The sequence below is a fragment of the Salvia miltiorrhiza genome, chromosome 8 (assembly GCF_028751815.1).
Source record: "Salvia miltiorrhiza cultivar Shanhuang (shh) chromosome 8, IMPLAD_Smil_shh, whole genome shotgun sequence".
Classification (NCBI taxonomy): Eukaryota; Viridiplantae; Streptophyta; class Magnoliopsida; order Lamiales; family Lamiaceae; genus Salvia; species Salvia miltiorrhiza.
In genome coordinates this window covers 20461501-20481286 of record NC_080394.1, presented here as the reverse complement: position 1 = coordinate 20481286, position 19786 = coordinate 20461501, and the positions used below count along the sequence as shown (strand labels likewise).

Below are 19786 nucleotides of genomic sequence, written 5' to 3'. Positions count from 1 at the left end.
TTTCTGTCAAAAGGTTCAAACGTTAAAGTATATAAATGATATTTTCTCAAAATAGTGTTCACAGAAACATAAAGAAAGAGGGACTTTCTATTTTTCTACTTCAAAAATAGTTATTGTGCGACCCTTAATTTTTGAAGTTCATATTATGTAGTACTAACATGTACTATATCTCATTCAAAATTGTGAAACCTTCAAACATTGAGGCATGAAATGGTATTTTACCCACTACTTTTGATAAGAAAAAGAGAAAAATGTACACTTATATTATAAACTGACTAGCAAAGAAACTATAAACTGATTAACTCAACACACATAAAGTTGGTGATATTACATGTAAAGAAATCAAGATTTAACTAGACTAAACAAACGCAAACTAAATCAAATCTAATGACTATAGAGTGCCTATTTGTCATCACAATGATAGAGAAACTATAGAGTGACCTATTTGTCACCATATGGTTGGTTATAAATCATATTCAATAATTATTATTTAAAGACTAATCCCATTTTAATGATAGATCAATCAAGGTAACTGCCAAAGGGAGGGACAAAGATGAATTATAAGTAAATGGTGGCTCCGCCCATTTATATTTAAATTTTTCCAAAGAGTTTCCCAGCAATAAAGAAATATCAACTACTCTAAAAACAAACAAATCAGATTAATCATCAAGACTATTAGTTAAAATGATGGTCATTAAATTTATAGTTTCTGTAATTAGAATAATATATCTCTAACCTGTTTTCAATGTTTCAGCATCAACCTCTATAGTCAAACTGGAATATCATCAGAGCTTTCTTCAATTTCTTGTAATGCTTGTCGTTTATGCCCTTTTGTCTTCCCTGAGAAATTCAAACCAGGAAACACCATCAGCTGAATTACCATGCTGTTTTCCTGATCACAGAAGCAAGCAGAACTATAAAGTTTAAGATCATTAAACCACCCTGATGGGGCGACTTTCTATGACGATTTCAGGATGATGGAAGCGTTTGATAATGTGAATACATGTTGCATCATTCTCATATTCCTGTTGGTAAATTCAAGTTATGCACAAGAAGGTGAGTTTCTCAGTGGTTTTTATGAGTAGTTATGTTTTTGCCTTTTCTCTTCTAGATCTTGTACACCTTAAACAATTTTATTGCCTTCAGGAACTAGAGAATGTGTTCTATAACTTTGCTATTTTAAACATATGGAAACAAAGCAATTAAGCATCCTATATTAGTTTCTAAATAATATAAGTGCAAATCACCATGATTAAAAAGCTATAGTTCTGCAGCCAGTTGAATTTTTCCTTTTTGATATCTCTAGGGAGGAGATAAGGGTAAAGGATTACAAAGGAAGGTATGACAGTTAAGAGTTCTTTTTATGGATCTAACACCATTATATAGGAACTAATGGCCTCAATTTGGAAAATTGCCTAGTATGATCAAAGGGTTTAGGGCAACCTTAAAACTGCTATCATCACATCAAATATCTTCAACACTAAACATCTTCAAGAATGAATTCCCCTTACCTAGTCTATATTAGTTTCAACTAAAATTAAAAAAAATAAAAATAAAAGGTCTTATATGCTGACGCAGATAAGAAGAAGGGAGGGATGCAGAGAGAGGGTTTGATTTAGGAATTGGAATCCGAACTAGAGGTAATTTTGATAGATCAATTTTTTTTTTCTTTTTCACTTTTTGTTCTCGAAGATGACAGTAGAAACATTAATTGTATGGGTAAAAGCATATTTACTCTAGAGCATTTTCAATCTGCATGTTAGAGGTCTCTATGGAGTATTATTACAGCTCAAAGTTGAAACTTTAACTCATAAGTCATAAGCTAAATGCATGTTACTTTAGCAGAGGTTTACACAGTAAATATTTCTAGAGAGAAAGCACTCACATTTTTGAGATAACCTTCAGCAGGCTTGGTTAGCATTCAGTGTTGCGCTGATACTACATTCACAGATCCGAATACCAGTATTAGCTACATATCAGATGAAAGTTGGTATCCTGATAAGAAAAGTTGCCAAAACACAGTTTGGACTGGGGATGTCAATCAAGAGACTAATGAAGCAAGATATTTTGAGTCGAGATATAACAGCAAATGGTGTTACAATTTGCCAACAAGGAGTGAATCTTTCTATTTAATTAGAGGAACATTTCCTCTCAGCAATCCGCAGGAATCGCCTTCTGACACATTTTTCAGTGTATCAGTTAGTGAAACCGAAATAGAGAAAGTCAATACTTCACAGAAACAAGTTGAGGGATTATTTAAAGCTACGAGTAACTACACTAACTTCTGCCTAGTGAAGGGCAGAGGGGAAGCGTACCTTTCAAAGCTGGAACTACGACCTTCACATCCAGAATACCTAAAGAGATACACTTCCAGCGTGCTCAAACTTGTGGATCGGGTAGATGTAGGAAACACAATGGCTGAAGTCAGGTATGCTTCCTAATTAAAGGTTATTACAGTGATAAACCCTAGAATTCTAATATTGATGATTTAGCATGGTTTGTTTTCAAATAAAAACTACTCAAGTAGTCACCTAAGATTCTATACTATTAGATCATCCCCATGCTAGCACTTCAGCATGGCTTATTTCAAAAATCAATGTTTCTCATAATAATACTTATTAGTGAACATATAAATAAAAAGATCTAATTATCATAACAACATCTATCATACAAATTTAGAGCCAAAACCCGAGAAGAATGTAATAGGAATTTGACTGAAAAACTAATCTTCTACTTTACTGCATGCTTGAGATCTCAGGTACCCAGATGACTTGTATGATCGAATCTGGAGATCACATGTGTACCCTGATTCAACAGCTACTTACATGCTGCCGCCCACCACCAATGTAAATATCACCAATCCAGACAGTATAATGCCGCCTCTTAAAGTATTACAAACAGCTGTGACCCATCCGGAACGGTTAGAGTTTCAGTATGGAAACCTTGACGTAGGACCAAGCAATTACGACCTCTACCTCTACTTTCTTGAGCTGGATGATTCTGTTGGAATCGGGGAAAGGGTATTTGATGTGTACATCAATGATCGGAATATACATGAGGTTGATATATGGGCTAGTGGTTCACGCTTCTTGGCAGTAGTTCTCAACTTCACAGCTAACGGAGTTCTTAATCTGACCTTCGTCAAAGCCTTGAATTCTCAGTTGGGACCCATCTGTAATGCTTATGAGATTTTGCAAGTTTACCCAAGGAATGCAGAGACAAATGTGGAGGAAGGTAACTAAGTACTTCATTTACCTTATATTTTCATGCAAGAAATCTGACAGATGACTGAGATTCTCATATATCTATTTAGTGGAGGTGATAATGAAAGTGAAGAACGAGCTACTTGCCCAGAATCAAGATAGTGAAGTTCTGAAGACATGGTCTGGAGACCCTTGTCTCCCTCTTCCGTGGCATGGTTTGTCTTGTGACGCTCTCAACGGTACCTCAATTATCAGTAAAATGTGAGATGCTTCTCCATAACACATGCTCCTTTTCCCACGCTTGTCCTACCACCAATGTGTTATACCTGCAAATTCGTTGTTCCAACAATGGTCATTCGTTTTATTTGCTGTCACAGGGACTTATCCTTCAGCAGACTCACCGGGCCATTCCCTTCCAGTATCACCAAGCTGAAATACCTGAAAGAATTGTACAAATCAGTACTCTTCATTGTAATTGCTTTTGTTGATTTATGCACTTGTCAGTAGTGACGATCAATGGTAAAATGCAGGAACGTGAGCAATAATGGCTTCATTGGCACTGTTCCTCAGTTTCCAGCTTCTTCCATGCTGACCTTACTGTAATAACTCAACTTAATATGTCTTTATTCTGCTGTCTAGAATCTGCTTATCTTCAGAAAATAATTTAAGGTTGGATTATGTTATTTTGTACCAGATAAGAAGCATCAATATGATCCAAATCTAATAATTTATGACAGAAAATGAACAACCATCTACAATTTCCAGTTATATGTCTATAACAGCGAATATTCCTTCACAAATTCCTGCCAGAGACATTGAATATGAATTAGAAAAACTGGCGTATTCTGTCTCTATCTGCAAAAAATCAACAGCCAAGATTAGTCATCCTGATAGAAGTACAGGCATGAGGCATCGTATTATGCATGCGCGTTATTTTGGAATATACCCTTGACCATGAGCTACTTGACTTGACCGGGATAATATATCCATGTACTTGCTAGAAGACAGTCATCTATTAAGTTTTCATTTATTTTGTAGGGATTTGAGCCACAATGATCTCACAGGAAACATCACATGGTCTATTTCCAAAATGAAATATTTGGAAAAACTGTAAGTTCACACATTATATTTATGATTAACTACTAAATGCTGCTTAAATTGGTTTTGTCAGTGCATCATTTATTCTATCTAATCTCAATTCTATTTTGTTCTTCAAATAGATATTCCGGCTGCAATTCTCACTTCAGTGGAAGTCTCCCTACAAACTTAAGCAAGTCAAATCTCACTACAGAGTAAGATCCTGATGCTTTTAGGAACCCACAGCATATTTATGGAGCAAAAATGTTGTTATCTACATCCATTTTGTATATGCACCTTGAGATAGAATTGACTCCTTATCTACATTTATATATAGCAATGGGGTGTGTAATGCTCGAGTATCCCCCCGTTCAGCTCAAGGGATTCTCATAGGCACAGTTGCAGCTGGATCTCTGTTAGTAATAGTCATAGTTGGGACGTGCCTGTTCTGCATTTACAGAAAGAAAAGGACTCTGCAAAAGTATGATGACAAGAGGCACCCGATGTCGAAAAGTAAGTACACAGAACATGTCAATGTTGTTTCAGATGGAGAATTTTATATATACAAGATGGTTTGAATCCACCAAAACCACTCAAAACACACAAGTTAACTAACAATATGCACACACACGAACACTCAATATATATACTTACGTACTGTGGAAGTAATGCAATACAACATATTTAATTTACTGAATTATTTAACACAACAAACATTCTTATTGAATTTTGATTAGTTGGCACATTTCAGTTCCAGAAGTTACTTTCAAAAATTAAGCACATACTATAATTTTCTCATAGACAGTGAAGTACTTATGTGAACTTTCATAGTTTAGTTTCATGGAATACCATGATAGATTTGTCCTACACCTCCATGTCAATTCAATTTTCTCTTCCTTCGATAAACCTAGAAGGATATGAGAGGTTCTGATGCAACGAATTTCTGGTTTCACCAGATTGGCAGATTTTCCTTTACTGTTCTGTAAATTCAAATATCCGAGAAAACAGCACAAATCCAATAATTTCAACAAAAACTAGTAGCCATCACTGGTCTATCCGGCATTCATTATAACAACATTATTTTTAAGTGCAGATGCAATCTATTCAATAGCAAGCACAGAAACTGTGGTTACAAAATCAATTTCTATTCAAAGTTTCACACTGGAGTGCATAGAGGCTTCAATACAAAACTACAAAACACTGATTGGAGAAGGTGGATTTGGATCAGTCTATCGAGGTACTCTAGCTGATGGTCAAGAAGTTGCAGTGAAGGTCCGATCAGCCACCTCGACACAGGGAACTCGTGAGTTTGATAATGAAGTAAGTTTCTATCATGTATATATACCGTATGGATGGCAAGATTACTTCTTCTATGAGTGCAGTGTGCACATTCCTGAGAAAATTGAAGTTCTATTTTTCGAAGTCTGAAACTGAAGTTCTATTTTTCAAAGTAATTGAAATACATTAAGACATATGTAATGAAGAAATGATTTGCATTAAGGAATTTTTCAACCCATTAACCATTGATTCCTTTTTCTCTCAATAATATAACCCAACGTTTCACTTGTTAGAAGTAATCTCAACAATATGATTTAACCATTGAATCATCAATTAATTACAAATTTTCCAGCCTCAGAATATCACAATAACTTATGTTCTCTAGTTAAGAATTTAACTCATCTTAATTCATACCTATATATACATATGGACTGATAAACCATGCCCATGCCAGCCTAACAGAATCTGTATCGTCAAATTCTGCAGCTAAACTTGCTCTCAGCAATTAGGCACGAGAACTTGGTGCGACTGATTGGATATTGTTGCGAGAATGACCAGCAAATTCTTGTCTATCCTTTCATGTCCAATGGTTCTCTACAAGATCGCCTATATGGTAAATCTCATTTACATGGAAAATGATTGAAGTGAGATTCTCTTGGGATTTTATTCATTTCTTCATTTACTAACTAATAGGGGCAGCAGCAAAGCGCAAAATCCTTGATTGGCCAACAAGACTTTCCATTGCTTTAGGTGCTGCAAGAGGCAAGTAGCAAGCAGTTCCAGAAATATTCATGTTTTTACTAATCAATACTCCTATCATTTATCATGAGCTTAATCACAATTTTTTTTCAGGGCAGAATTAATTTCTATGCACTTAACAGAAAAAACACTAAGACCAGAAAGCTTTCAAACAATGACATAAGAATACTATACCTATATATCTACCACTATCTCGAAAATGAGCATAAAACTAACAAATAGAATTGGTCTCTTTCCTTTCATCTTTTCTTATCTTGTGATTATTACCAACCAACTGTGAAACTTTTCATTTTTCAGGCTTAACATATCTTCACACCTTCTCCGAGCGTTGTGTAATACATAGAGATGTCAAATCAAGTAATATACTTCTGGATCATAGCATGTGTGCAAAAGTTTCAGACTTTGGATTCTCGAAATATGCACCTCAAGAAGGGGACAGTGGTACTTCTCTTGAAGTAAGGGGTACTGCAGGATACCTGGACCCAGAGTAAGTAATGCTATCACACTCCAGGGGAAATATTATGATCTTAAAGATTCAGGAAGATAAAGCACGAGCTTCAAAAATTTTAGATCACGAAATGAAGATGCTTATATCTAATGTGGACAGATTTGACATTATTTCCATTAACTCCAAACATAGTCTCTATTTATTTTATTTTGGCAGGGCATCAACAACATGCTGTTATTCTCAAATTCACCTACATAGCCTTTCAGGAGTTCTATAAGCATTGCCACTTTCTCTCTCCTAACAAAGTTGTCTTCTCAGGTACTACTCAACACAGCATCTATCAGCAAAAAGTGATGTCTTTAGCTTTGGGGTTGTTTTACTGGAAATTGTAAGTGGCCGAGAACCTCTCAATATAAACAGGCCAAGAAATGAGTGGAGCTTGGTTGAATGGGTAAGATTTTATCTATGAGCATCCAACCTGATCACATACACTGAATGCTTGCATATTATTGTTTTAATTGGTATAAAAAGATAAGATAGTATGGTAACTCTGCGAGCAAAATCAACAATGAATATACGGTATTATCACTGTGTTGCTCTAGTTTAAATCCATGTGTCATTAAGTATTAAGCATCATAACAGTCCGTAATAACTCCGGTATGTACTTGCTTACATGTGAAAAAGAAAAAGATTCAGAAGGAAATATGGTGAAATAAACAAAGACACCACAAAGAGGCTTATGATGTTTAAATTTTATAATAATTCCTCTAGAGAATATAATAATAATTAGATTCCCAGGAACTCTAAATAATCCGTATGCTAAATCAAGACCAGCAAATCATCCATAGAAAATATCTTGACAACTTGTGATGAATTGAAACCTCAGTTTTCGTATTGCCACATGATATGATGAAGTCACTTTTCAATAGTACTTTCATTAAACTGCAATAGAGGAACAGATAACCCACAAGGTGTGTGTGCATCGCACAACCCCACATACCCCAATCCTAAATGAGTTATACATGAAAGAGATGAAATTTATAATTCAACTATTATATTCACTTCTTCCTCATTTTTCTTATTTATTTTGCTTTTGCTTTGCCTTTTTTTTTTTTTTTAATAAACTACAGGCAAAACCTCATATAAAGAACTCAAAAGTCGAAGAAATAGTGGACCCTAGCATTAAGGGAGGATACCATGCTGAGGCAATGTGGAGAGTTGTAGAGGTAGCTTTGGCGTGTATTGAACCTTACTCAGCTTATCGCCCCTGCATGGCAGACATTGTTCGTGAGCTAGAAGATGCTTTCATCATAGAAAACAATGCATCAGAATACATGAAATCCATTGAGAGTTTTGGTGGGTCCAATCGCTACTCAATAGAGAGGCCTATCATCATACCACCAACTCCAGTTCCGACGGAACCATCCCCTATTCTTATGCAACCGCCTCCTCCACAGCCAAGATGATCGGCTGGGGGAATTGAGGTTGTTGCTTATGAAATCAGTTAGCTTACGATTCTAGACTATTTGGTTTCTACCATTGCTTCATTACTAGTGTTGTGTAAATACTTCCATACACCAGTCAATTGGTCTACCTGAGAAACTCAAACACTGGCATGTACAAACCAAATTCCTTCCCCAGACGATGCATAATGCAAAACCACTTAGACTAGGCCAAATATTGTTCAGAGAGAATGTAAAATTTCACTCAATTGAGCATCTGTATTCTTAACTTGTGACTTGTTGTTTAAACGAAGAAAGCAAAACAGAGCAGCAGCCACAACATTATGCCATTTCATTTTTTGCAGTGGCGGACCTAAATGGGGCGAAAGGGAGCTTAAGCCCCCACCAAACATGGAATTTTTTTATTATTATTCAGTTCAAATCGTCAAATTATGGGAATTTTGTGTGATCATATAACCAAATCAAATCGTGAGAAAATTGTCTTTTCGAAATCTCAAACTCAACATTTAAAAGATATAGGGATATTTTCTGCGTCTGCCCCTGATGAAGCGAATCTAAGAAGCTGGAGCTAGGAACTTGAATTACGATCAGTCTTGCCGGTTTCCACGGACTCTTTAACCCAAGCTAGTGAAGAGTGGCGGAAGTGTTGGTACGTAAGAAAGCAATTAGTAACGATAACAAGATCAGAATATGAGTAACGATGATGCCGATTAAATAAACAGTGGAGTGGAGCTCACCCATACAACTACAACAGTCAACAGGTGTGAGAGAGAAAATAAAAGTAGAAAGAATTAAGCAATTCAATCACTCACCTGGCTGGAGCATCAAATCAAATGAAACAGCAGACCGAAACGAAACGAAACGTCATCTAATGATATAAGTTTAGGCGAATCAATGGGGTATGAGGAGCGTGGTTTCCGGCATCAGAGTTGCTTTAAATTACGAAATCGATGCTTGCTTGTTGGAGTTGTGTAATTCATCCTGTTGCTCCTCCTTCAAAGTTTAAACACTGTCACAAGTTGAGGGAACGAATGCCATTTATGTGGTATTTGATCATTGTTTAATGCTTCATCTTCAATTTTATATTTTTCTCAGTCATTCTTCCCTGTCATTGGTCTCGCTTATGTTGTCACTTGAGATCAAACTTGCACAACTTCCCTCCTTTTTCTTCTATTCAATTTTACAACTGCCAAAACTCTTTCTCTACGATGATCAAATGAACAAGTTGTAATTCTCCCCTCCTTTTTCTTGTAATGTCTTTAGTAACATCGGAAGCTTTCAAAATCATTTCCACATCTTACAAACCAATACCTCAATTTACAAAAATTAATCTAGCAAGAGACATCACAAATTTTAATAAAAATGATTATTTGTTGTGAGTAGAGAAAAAATTCACATAAAAAATAATGTTTATAATGATAATTAATTATATTGTGAGTAAATAATATGACCAACTATATGATAGATAGTTTTCAAAAGTAAAAAGAGACCAATTTCTGTGGACAATTCAAAATTATAATGATAATTAATTATATTGTGGGTAAAGAATAGACCAATCATGTGATAATTTCTAAAAATAAAAAGAGACAAATTTTTGTTTACACCCTAAAATGACAAAAAAAAATACTATTTTTTATGAACGTAGAAAGTATAAATAATAAGAAGATTACAATAACCACGCGTAAGGAACGTTGCAAAAAATACATATCTTCTTTCGGACGAAGCAAATAATGTTCTTTTACTTTTGTTTTAAATTGATTACAAAATTTGTTTTGGTTTCTAAAATAGCTTACCACACACCTAATTCATTTTTTTCTTTTTTAAGTTGGTTTATTTATTTTTTTTCATTTGAAATATAAAAGAAACAATGACACAAAAAGGAGTATAGACTATACGTCTTAATATTAAGAAATGCAATGATGGCATATAAACAGCCAAGCCGATTGCCTTGGAGAGAAACAGGACATAATTTAGTCGCTATGACATGAAGATCAATTTGGGGTTGGGTACAAGAAATGTGAAACTCTAGTTATTCAATTTTGTACGTTGTGTGTCTATAAAAAGCTAAAGCCCTTCTTAGTCTTGGATGTACTTCAATTTGACTAGAATATGCCCACACGGACTCAAGCAACTTGCAACAAACCGTTGTGCCTTAGTAAGGCTTCAGGAGAGGGTTCGCGCCCACGGAACTCCACAAAGACCTAACCAAATATTTTGCCAAGTTAGGGATCATGTAAACCACCTTTTGCTAGTATAATTTTTCAACTTAAAATGGGCACAGTATCATCACTTCTAACCTCTAGAGGTGCTTTTCCGCCTCCGAGAGCAAGAACTGTTTCTCGGAACCTATGACCAGTTTCCTTCACCGCCTGTCGCAAGGGATAAGCCACAAGATATGAGAGAGACGGTTGCATTAACTATTCATAATGTGCATATATGCACCAAAACCATAGAACATCAAGTACCTTATCATTATTCAATCCAACGTCTTCAAATGCTGAAAAGGCATCAGCTGACAAAACTTCAGCCCACTGCATGAAGATATAGACATCAGCGGTGTTGCAAGAAAATTAGAATCTGGAAATTAGGTATGTGCAAAAATTAAGCATGAAATTTCTCTCCTAAAGAAACCATTCAGGATAATTTATGCCTAATGCTGTAAATCGAGAAGTAGCAAGCAATCAGAAAAACATTTCAGAGGTTAAAGAGCACCCAACTGCAGATCCAAGTATAAATGCAGAGAGACTGACAAGTGACAAATTACCTTGTAGCTGTAGTATCCAGCAGCATATCCACCAGCAAATATATGACTGAAACTGCAAAGGAACTTATCCTCTGAAAGTGGAGGAAGGACTTGAGTCTTTTCAGAAACTCTTCTGTCAACATGGAAGATCGACTCTGAACCACCAGGGACATACTTTGAATGCAACTCTAGATCGAGAGTGGCGAATCGCAGCTGAAATATACATGAGAGCATCATATAAGTAGTTTTCACGTTGGTCAAAGGTAATCATGCAGCAGCATACTTTTGATTGTGTGAGAAATGGAAACCCTATTGAATAAATCAATAATTGTTTCTGATAAGGGTGCACCAACCTGTCTGAGACTCAGAGAACCAGCACGGAAAGTCCTAGCAGCAAGAAGCTTTTTGTATATGTCATCTGGAATACTTTCACCAGTTTCATAATGCTTGCCAATACTCATCAAGGTATCTCTGCAAACAATAACACATTAAAATTTATCAATAAGATGACTGGAAAAGAATAGATGAGTTTCTATATTGAGGAGTATGTTATTGAGTGTGGCAAAGAATTAACATAATAGTAGCCAAAATTGTTTTTGGCTCCAATGTTGTTTTAGGTGTAAATTTCAAATCCATTTATCAAGAACAGATTTACATAAATAGGAACAAGTAGCTACCGAACAGGACATGGGCATTTTGCAAACCTGACCAGACCAAGTATATAAGTTGAGAAAAACAGTTCTAGTTATTGGAAAGATAGGATATCCAAAAAAGATAAACAAGTGAAAATACCTACCTATGGTAGCACCAATTTTCCATGAATTGGGAAGGTAATTCCACGGCATCCCACTCTACATTCCTTATACCAGCAACCAAACCCTCGTCCTGCCTTGTCAGCATATGCTGAAGAGCATGGCCAAATTCATGAAATACGGTCTCAACCTACAAGCACCATGAGAATCAAACAAATAAAGAGTAGCTAAAACGAAAAATAGCTCCAGGAATTCAGACTTGTCAACTCATTCTCCAAAACCATTTCACATATGTTCATCAATAATGGGAAAGACTTCTTGCCATAGCATATTAATGTATGTAACTTGAGGACATACATAGAACAAATTGGGACAGCAAAGAGTTTATTAAATTTCATTAAGTCTTTATTTCACCTTAACAGGTGCTTCTCTTCATGCTTAGTGCACAAATTGGTGCAGCTGCAACTAGCACAGTAACAGTCTAATCACAGACTGTAATCACTTATACAAATGTTCTAGTTGGTAGTACCAAAGACATGTGCATACCTCACGAAAGGTCATAAGGCTTGGCTTGTCTCCTACAGGTGGCATTTGGTTGCACACCATGTGGGCTACAGGCAACCTAGGAGAGGAGCCATCTTGAGACATGACACGACTTCGACCAACTACTTCATCCATCCATGCTCCTCCTCGTTTCTCAGAAGGGCGAGAATATGGATCAAAATAGAAGTATGCAATAGGGCTACCTGAAGAATCATTGACGCGATAAAACCGAACATCATTTATCCAAACCTAAAGAACAAAAATGATCCTGTTAGTGACAACCCCATGCATCAGTAGCCAATAAGCTCTGCCTTCAATCTCAAAATATAGATACAGAAAGTATCTTACTGGAGCTAAACCATCTGCAGGCTCGACACTGATCCCAAACAACTTGTTTGCCAGACTGAAAAGACCATCCATAACTTTAGGCAAAGAAAAGTACGGTCTCAACTCTTCCTGTTAAATTCACGAAATGCGATTAGATTATATAATCAGCGGAAGAAGTCCCGATTAATAGGAAATGCATTGAATCATACCAATAGCAATCAGAGTTCTGCCATAGAGAAGATGCAGAAGAATATTGCACTGTCACTAGAGCTTATAAATTCTAATTCTACACAAGTACACTATTTCTTAAAGCACAGAGAAAACACAGACTAACAAGAAAGATCAGTCCAAAATCGGATCTCTAAAGTACTAACATAAGGTAAAATTCATTAATTTAAAGGACAATATAGCAGTTTTATTCAGTAAGATTAAAAAATCAAATAACAATAACTAGAAATGAGCATTATTTTAAGGAGTTCCTTTACTAGCCTATGTACAACTTATTTGGCAAACAAAAATATGAATAAACAATCATGCAACATCCCTTTGCAGGGAAAGCAAAGAACGGATAAATAGTGACAGAGTGTCTGTTAATGAAAGTAAGCAGAAGGTAGCTATTTTTAAGAAAATAAAGACGCCACATTCATTCGCAATTTCTACATATCAAAAAATAATGTTTAAGAGACAGATCCACGAAACCTCACCTCATTTATTTCATACTTCGATTCACGAAGTCTCTCGCTCCAGAAACTAGTGTCCCAATTATTTAAGTCATCAGCCTCTGGAGCACCTTGACTCTTTGAGAAAACTTTGAGGTCTTCCATATCTGCCAGGTCAAACAATGATGTGATGTCATTGTGAAATATCCCCGAAAAATTCTCCAACTTTAGGGGGGAAGAAAAACTCAGAGAAATAGTTAGTGCCATAGATAAAGAAACATGGATAGTGGAAGGCAAACAGTTTGTTGCTACATTCCAAAATTTATGTATTAAGAAACTATACTATACTACCTTGAACTGCAGAATTCCAGGAGGCAGATCGAAGTTTTTCAAGGAGCTCTTCTGCCTTTTTAACAGTTGCCATCTTGCTGGCCATACTTACCTGATAAATAGCACTTCGTTAGGAATCTATTGAAAGAGTGATATAGAAAATAAGGAGTCATACCTCTGCATAGTTATTATATCCAAGAAGCTTAGCCTTCTCCAATCTAAGCTTCAAAATCTGGTCAATGATTGGTGTGTTATCCAGATCTCCACTAGAAGCACGACTTATATAGGCACGATAGACTTCCTCACGTAAGGTTCTATTCTTAGCATGCTGCATAACAGCCATAAAACTAGGGGCATCCAAAGTAATTATCCAAGGCCCATTCTCTGCGGTGGCATTTTCATGTCCCTGTATACATTTTGCAAAAATGCAAAATAAGCAAGAGTGCCTAGTTGATAACATATCAAATTAAAAGATAGAGGTATAAACAAATCAGTCATCCAATGTAATTACCTTAGACACTGCTGTTTGCGCACCCAGTCCAAGAGCACTAGCCGGCAAACCTTCAATATCTTTCTTATCTGTTATTAATTTTTCAAATTTCTTTGTTGAATCTAAAACATTCTCCCCAAACTTTTGTGAGAGTTTAGCCAATTCCTGCAAACAAGTCAATAGCAGAAAAGGCAATTATTTTATAGCAAAAGGTCACAAGAAAAACCAAATTATCAGATATTGGCATACTATGCAGCAGATTTTTGTAAAACTAAGAGTAATAATAGGGATGAGAAATATGCACATTCCATCCACATTTCATGCTCATGCATTGGCTCTGCATTTGAAATTAATATGCTGTAGCATATCCATAGCATTGTGTACACAAGCAACGATGAACACTTGAAATCCCCGGAGGATCATCAATAGCATAGTAAACATAGTCAAGTTTATTCATGAACGTATATTTGGTATAGAATTACCTGTTCGATCTTGTTGAATTCCTCTCTTTTATCATCTTCAAGTGCAACACCATTCAAAACAGCCTCCTTTATTTGTGCTGCAGAAATTGGTCAGCAAGGAAGGTCATCAAGATCAGCATGCAAAAATAAACCTCCTACTAATGAAAGAACAAACGAAGCAAAATCTCATAATATACAAGAAATACGAACTTTTCTGAATCCAAACATCTCCAGAAATCATAGTAAAGGCAGGTGTTTCAACGCACCTTCAACAATCCGTTTGCGAGCATCACTGAGCTTCTCCCAATCAGGAGATTCCCTAATAGCTTTGAAGGCATTGTAAATAGGCTTACTCTGACCTAACTTAAGCTCAAATGCCACTTTTTCCGGCTACAAAACCCAAAGAAAGAAAAAAAACATAAGAATCCCGTTATTCAAGCATAAGTCTTTATCTCCCTCACATACGAATAACATATATATGTACCTGGACTTCTTCTATGGCGGAACGGAGGTCAGCATTATCTTTGACGGCCTTAAGATGCGAAACAGCGCCCCAAACCACCGCCATCCGATCGACTATCCTCTCCAGCGGCTCCACCAACTTCGGCCATGTCGGCTCCACCGTCCTCTCCAGCTCCTCAAGATCAGATTCCTACAATTCCTCCAATCTAATTAACTCGAAATATCAACGCGTAACAATTCAATCATCACACAAAAAACACAAACACACACCGATTTCTTGAGCAGCGCACGGATTCCAGGGCGGACGTGTTCGGCCTGGATCAAATCGAACGGCGGGAAGTAGAAGTCCTTCAAGAGAGGATTAGCCTCGGTATCCGCCATTTCCACGACGTCGGATGCAGCTGAGGCGCAGAACGATCGGAGGGAGGGCGGCGAGCGAAGGGGTTCACTTCTGATCGGTGTGCGGAGGGAGGAGTGATGAGAGCGAGCGCGAGAGCGGAGAAGGCAGACGGAGAAGGAGGAAGACCAGAGGGGACAGGGACGGGATTTGAGAGGGGAAGCGGGGTAAAACGGGAAACGAGGTTTGAGAGCAGAGGGTTTAATGAGGCAGACGGGTTGGAAATGGATAGACCGAGAGAGAGATAACAAGGACGCCATGAGAAGAAATAGGAAGCCTAAAACAAGAAAATGGATAGAGGAGATGTGGGGAAATGGGGCGGGGCCGGGTACGGTGCGGCTCCATCCGGATCTCATCTTGTTCATCAACCCCAGAATCCTCTTCGATTCGATGTATAGCTATAGCCTATAGCACAACAAAATAATCTAAAATCCTTACTAAATCCATATATTAAGGGCTAAATCTAAAATAATTTGAAGGTATTAAAGAAAAAGGGATACGTATATCTATATTTATATAATTAGTGGGTAATCTATCGAAATTCCATCCCTATCTTTTGACGTAATAATTTTAGAATTATGATAGTATTATGTATTATGAAATGTTAGTGTTAATAAATTTAATTAAAATAAGTGTTATGATGAATGGAATTATTATTGAAAAATAAGTTTATATTATAATAAAGCGTTAAGTATCAAATAATCTCCTAACATAGAGACTCTTATCACGTATAGATCCTTGTCAGATCGTTCAAACGAACATGCTAGTGGAAGACTGAAGAATCCCAAAACCTCTGAATCTAACCCACGAAATGATATAAGCGAATGAATTCCCTATACCCCAACGTAATGTTGACGCAGCAACTCGGGGACGATGAATGACACCCGACAAGGGTTGGTTGACTCGCCGTTACGTCAATAGATGAATTCGTCTTGGAATAATCAAGAATAATTCGAAAACTCTCAAGAGAGAATTATAACTCACAAATTTGATTGATAATAGGTGTAATTTTCGTTCATCACAATAAGCCATATATATAGGCAAAAACTAAACCAAGTCTAATAAGGAAACAACTTAAAACAAACTCTAATCAAACAAACAAGACTCGTATTCCCTAATTTTCGTGCATAACAAGCCCTATATATAGGGTATGCGAAAACCTAACTAAATTAGGATCGGAGAATAAACATGGAAAATAGAAACAAATCCTTAGTCAAAATAAGGTATAAAACTCAAAACTGACTTAACTAAGGCCCAATTTTAGCCACCCTAATATAATCTATGAAAATAATAAAATAAAACCAAATAAAAGACTCGATTAAATCAGCCCACATATGCAATGTAACTTGGGCCTCCATGGCATGCATCATTCCCCTCCTCTTGAAAGGGATTTGTCCTCAAATCCAAGTCGTCAATTCAAATGCCAGGATAAAAAAATCAGATCTTCGTTTCTTGCAAGAAACGATTGTTGGACCATAGCTTTTCTCCCTTGTCCATCATTCTTCTTCTTCGACTCTAACTCTGACTTCTCTTGAACCTTGAACATGAAGGAGTTCTTGCTGAAAATATCGCCATGCTTCACTTTTCTTCCGAACAGCCATGGTTGCTCCAACCATTTATATGTAGCTTGCATCGGTGCTTCATCACAAAAGACTTCACTTTCATACTTGTCGATTTGAAACGGAACCTTCACCAACTTCATCGACTTGGTATCTCCAATATCATTCATCCATTGCAGCTTAGGTTACTTTAACAAGATCATCCCTAACTTATTTGTAACATCACATCTTATTAAATTGATGTTATTTCGTTGCTCTTTTTCAATGCTCTTAGCTTGCGTCAAAGCATGTGCTTCCAAAGTAGTTGGAGTAGATTCCTCAAGTACTTCCTCACGTGAATCATTCAATTCTAGCAACTTAGGATTAGACTCATCATCTTTTACATCAACCTCTCTATCAACATCCACCAACTCCTTTGGATTCAGATATGCCTCGTCTTTGATATCCACCACGACTTCCACTTCAACCTTCATCTCATTTGGATTCAAACGGTGGCTTGTCTAGTTGATAGTGACAGTGTTTTCTAGTTGTTGCGTTGGCAATGGCTGATTCTCATAAATCCAATTATCCCACTCCCCCTCCAAGATACGATTTATGATCGTGTTTCTTTTGAATTGATGGAATATTTTGCAACTTGATATCCTCACGATCCCTTGCTCCACCTCGCCTTTTCTTGCTGCCATAAAATTGTCAATGAGCATTCTCGAAGTTTTTCTCGCAAGATTTTTCTTCTTTCATAAGACCATGTAACACCCCGATTTTTTTTCATAGAAAAATATTAAATTATTTTCTAGAATATTTGATGAAATCTAAAAAATAATTAGGATTTATTTGAGCATAGAATAAATTAAATTTTAGAATAAATATGTTATTATTCATTTTCCATTATACTTAAAATTTGCATTGACATTTCATAAAAACGAGCTCAACTACACTGTACTATAATATGGTCCTTAGACTTAAAATTATATTTATTTAATTGCTATTTTAAAATATACATAAAATTGTATACATAGATATTTACATTATATATAATATAATAATAGTAATATATATAGATATATATACACACACGTAAATCTATAACTTGGATAGACAGCTAAAAAGTTAAACTATTACATATGTATATATATGTTAACGTAAATATATATATATATTAAACTCAAGAATTTATTATATCTTTATATATATAGATATATAGTGCATGGAGGATAAGTTACTTACGTAACTATTACCTAAACCATGCACATAGATATAATAAGTATAAAGTTTGGTATATGTGTAGTAATTCTAGGAGCTGACTATTCAAACCTATAAACCTATTAAGGAAGCTAGTATTGACTCATCATTCCTACGAAAACATTAGTATAAATAGGGCTCAGCATAATTAAGTTAAAGACATAGAAAAAAGGGTAAACTTATTAAAGGCATAAGGGTGGACGACCAACTTTTATACTATAGAAATACAGTGAATTTGAGCTTGAGACAATTGAAATGTGGGTTCTATTTTTCAAAGTATATTTGAGTTATTAAGCTCTGATGTAATTATATAAAATGTGGTATGTCCATGAAATATTTTCACGTTCTCCCACTGTTTAATGCTCTTATGTTAACAATTGTGACTTTTAATGGGTCTAACACACCTATTAAAAGTTGTGCGCACGGTCTTAAGGTAATGGATTGATCCCCACGAGCCTTATAGACGAAAGGAGGATTTTGGGTTCGCCCTTAATCCGGCTAGATGGTGTAGCTGACATGGGTTCGTCCCGGGGTCCCATCTAGTTAATGATGAATGATTACTTCCCAAGGGTCGCCCAGGGACTACGAATGAAATGATAAGGGTAACAGTGGTGCTACGGTATGGCGCGCGCAATGAATGAAAATGTTTTGTGATTATAGAAGTTAAATGTTTTATTTTAAAACCTTCTATAATTCACGTATGTGCATGGACTATCATATGAAAATGATCATTCAAAAATGCATGACTCACTGGGTACACTAGTACTCAGCCCACAAATCTTTTCAATCTTTTCAGGTTAGTAAGATGGTGGAGATGGAAGCAGCTGTGGCGGGTTGGCTGCAATATGTTGAAATAGCTAGCTATTATATTTAAAAAAATATGTCATATATTTTGAGTATGTAAAATGCTAGTTAAAGATTATATATATAATATTATTATTATGCAATGATTTATTTATCGCTCGATGGAGAGTGCATGTAGTCGGCCCCTCTTGGACGCTTGACCAAAGCCCTCATGATCATGTTGTGCTATGCCAATTTCATGAGTGAGCTGGTCGGTCAACTCCTTTTGGCGAGCTAGACTCGGTTACCCCATCATTTACCGCTTTATTAAAATTGTAATTAAATGTCCGACTGCTTAGCCGCACGTATTTGTAGACTGGTTCTAAACCACCAGCGCGCTGAGCCAAGCTTTCTGACTTGAATATTAAATATGTTATAATACTTAGTTTAATTATCTAACAACGATTACTATAAATTAATATTCTTTAAGAATATTAACAAAAAGAGATGAACGTATATATTATTATATTATTATGAAATATTTACAATTATTATTATTATTATCTCCTTTCTTTCCCGCTTCTTAAATCCAACCCCTAGTCACGTTTCGGCATTCTTGCCTTCCTTCGGGAATTGGGGCGTGACAACCCCTTTGAGGACACTTAATTGACTAAAGAAAATTCTAAGCCGCTCTCTGTTGAGATTGCTCAATTCGACATAACCTCTAATGGAAAGACTTAAACTCATTCTTTACAATTCTCCGCATCTTTTCCACCATATACATCAAATCGGCTCCAGTCATACTCAAGTCAA

At 36.2% G+C, this 19786-nt stretch overlaps 2 protein-coding genes and 1 long non-coding RNA gene across 4 annotated transcripts; 2 read left to right on the top strand and 1 right to left on the bottom strand.

Moving 5' to 3' along the window:
* Window positions 1–630: 630 nt before the first annotated feature.
* On the top strand, window positions 631–8557 carry LOC131001766 (nodulation receptor kinase-like). 2 transcript variants are annotated; one of them, XM_057928334.1, is made up of 15 exons: window positions 631–1056; window positions 1909–2428; window positions 2759–3234; window positions 3314–3464; window positions 3581–3652; window positions 3734–3802; window positions 4242–4313; window positions 4424–4495; window positions 4618–4793; window positions 5374–5600; window positions 6045–6171; window positions 6252–6320; window positions 6615–6804; window positions 7084–7216; window positions 7896–8557. In XM_057928334.1, the coding sequence occupies exons 1-15, from the start codon at window positions 975–977 to the stop codon at window positions 8229–8231; spliced, it is 2772 nt and encodes a 923-aa protein (XP_057784317.1). In that variant the 5' UTR covers window positions 631–974; the 3' UTR covers window positions 8232–8557. The 2 variants fall into 2 exon arrangements, with proteins under 2 accessions (XP_057784317.1, XP_057784315.1); XM_057928332.1 differs by having other exon boundaries at window positions 657–1056; window positions 1906–2428.
* A 1554-nt stretch (window positions 8558–10111) lies between these two features.
* On the bottom strand, window positions 10112–15871 carry LOC131001765 (probable cytosolic oligopeptidase A). The gene is made up of 16 exons (XM_057928331.1): window positions 15266–15871; window positions 15018–15185; window positions 14800–14923; window positions 14555–14631; window positions 14094–14237; window positions 13758–13988; window positions 13604–13694; window positions 13298–13419; window positions 12615–12722; window positions 12270–12515; window positions 11768–11913; window positions 11325–11442; window positions 10993–11184; window positions 10694–10759; window positions 10526–10597; window positions 10112–10429 (listed from the first exon to the last, which is right to left on the bottom strand). Exons 1-16 carry the CDS (start codon window positions 15755–15757, stop codon window positions 10352–10354), a joined length of 2475 nt encoding a protein of 824 aa, XP_057784314.1. The 5' UTR covers window positions 15758–15871; the 3' UTR covers window positions 10112–10351.
* Window positions 15872–18351: 2480 nt separating this feature from the next.
* On the top strand, window positions 18352–19137 carry LOC131001764 (uncharacterized). Its single transcript, XR_009094025.1, has 2 exons — window positions 18352–18447; window positions 18987–19137. It is a non-coding gene; the product is annotated as an uncharacterized LOC131001764 (long non-coding RNA).
* The last annotated feature ends 649 nt before the right edge of the window (window positions 19138–19786 follow it).

What these genes read in the sequence shown, in the direction of transcription:
- LOC131001766 (XM_057928332.1), top strand. Translation starts at nt 975, where the DNA reads ATGATGGAAGCGTTTGATAATGTGAATACATGTTGCATCATTCTCATA. An exon ending in TTCAAGTTATGCACAAGAAG is followed by an intron (nt 1,057 to 1,905) that starts GTGAGTTTCTCA and finishes GATAACCTTCAG; the next exon opens with CAGGCTTGGTTAGCATTCAG. An exon ending in ACCTCAATTATCAGTAAAAT is followed by an intron (nt 3,465 to 3,580) that starts GTGAGATGCTTC and finishes TTGCTGTCACAG; the next exon opens with GGACTTATCCTTCAGCAGAC.
- LOC131001765 (XM_057928331.1), bottom strand. Translation starts at nt 15,757, where the DNA reads ATGAACAAGATGAGATCCGGATGGAGCCGCACCGTACCCGGCCCCGCC. An exon ending in TCGCAAACGGATTGTTGAAG is followed by an intron (nt 14,632 to 14,799) that starts GTGCGTTGAAAC and finishes CAATTTCTGCAG; the next exon opens with CACAAATAAAGGAGGCTGTT. An exon ending in CTGCAGATGGTTTAGCTCCA is followed by an intron (nt 12,516 to 12,614) that starts GTAAGATACTTT and finishes TTTGTTCTTTAG; the next exon opens with GTTTGGATAAATGATGTTCG.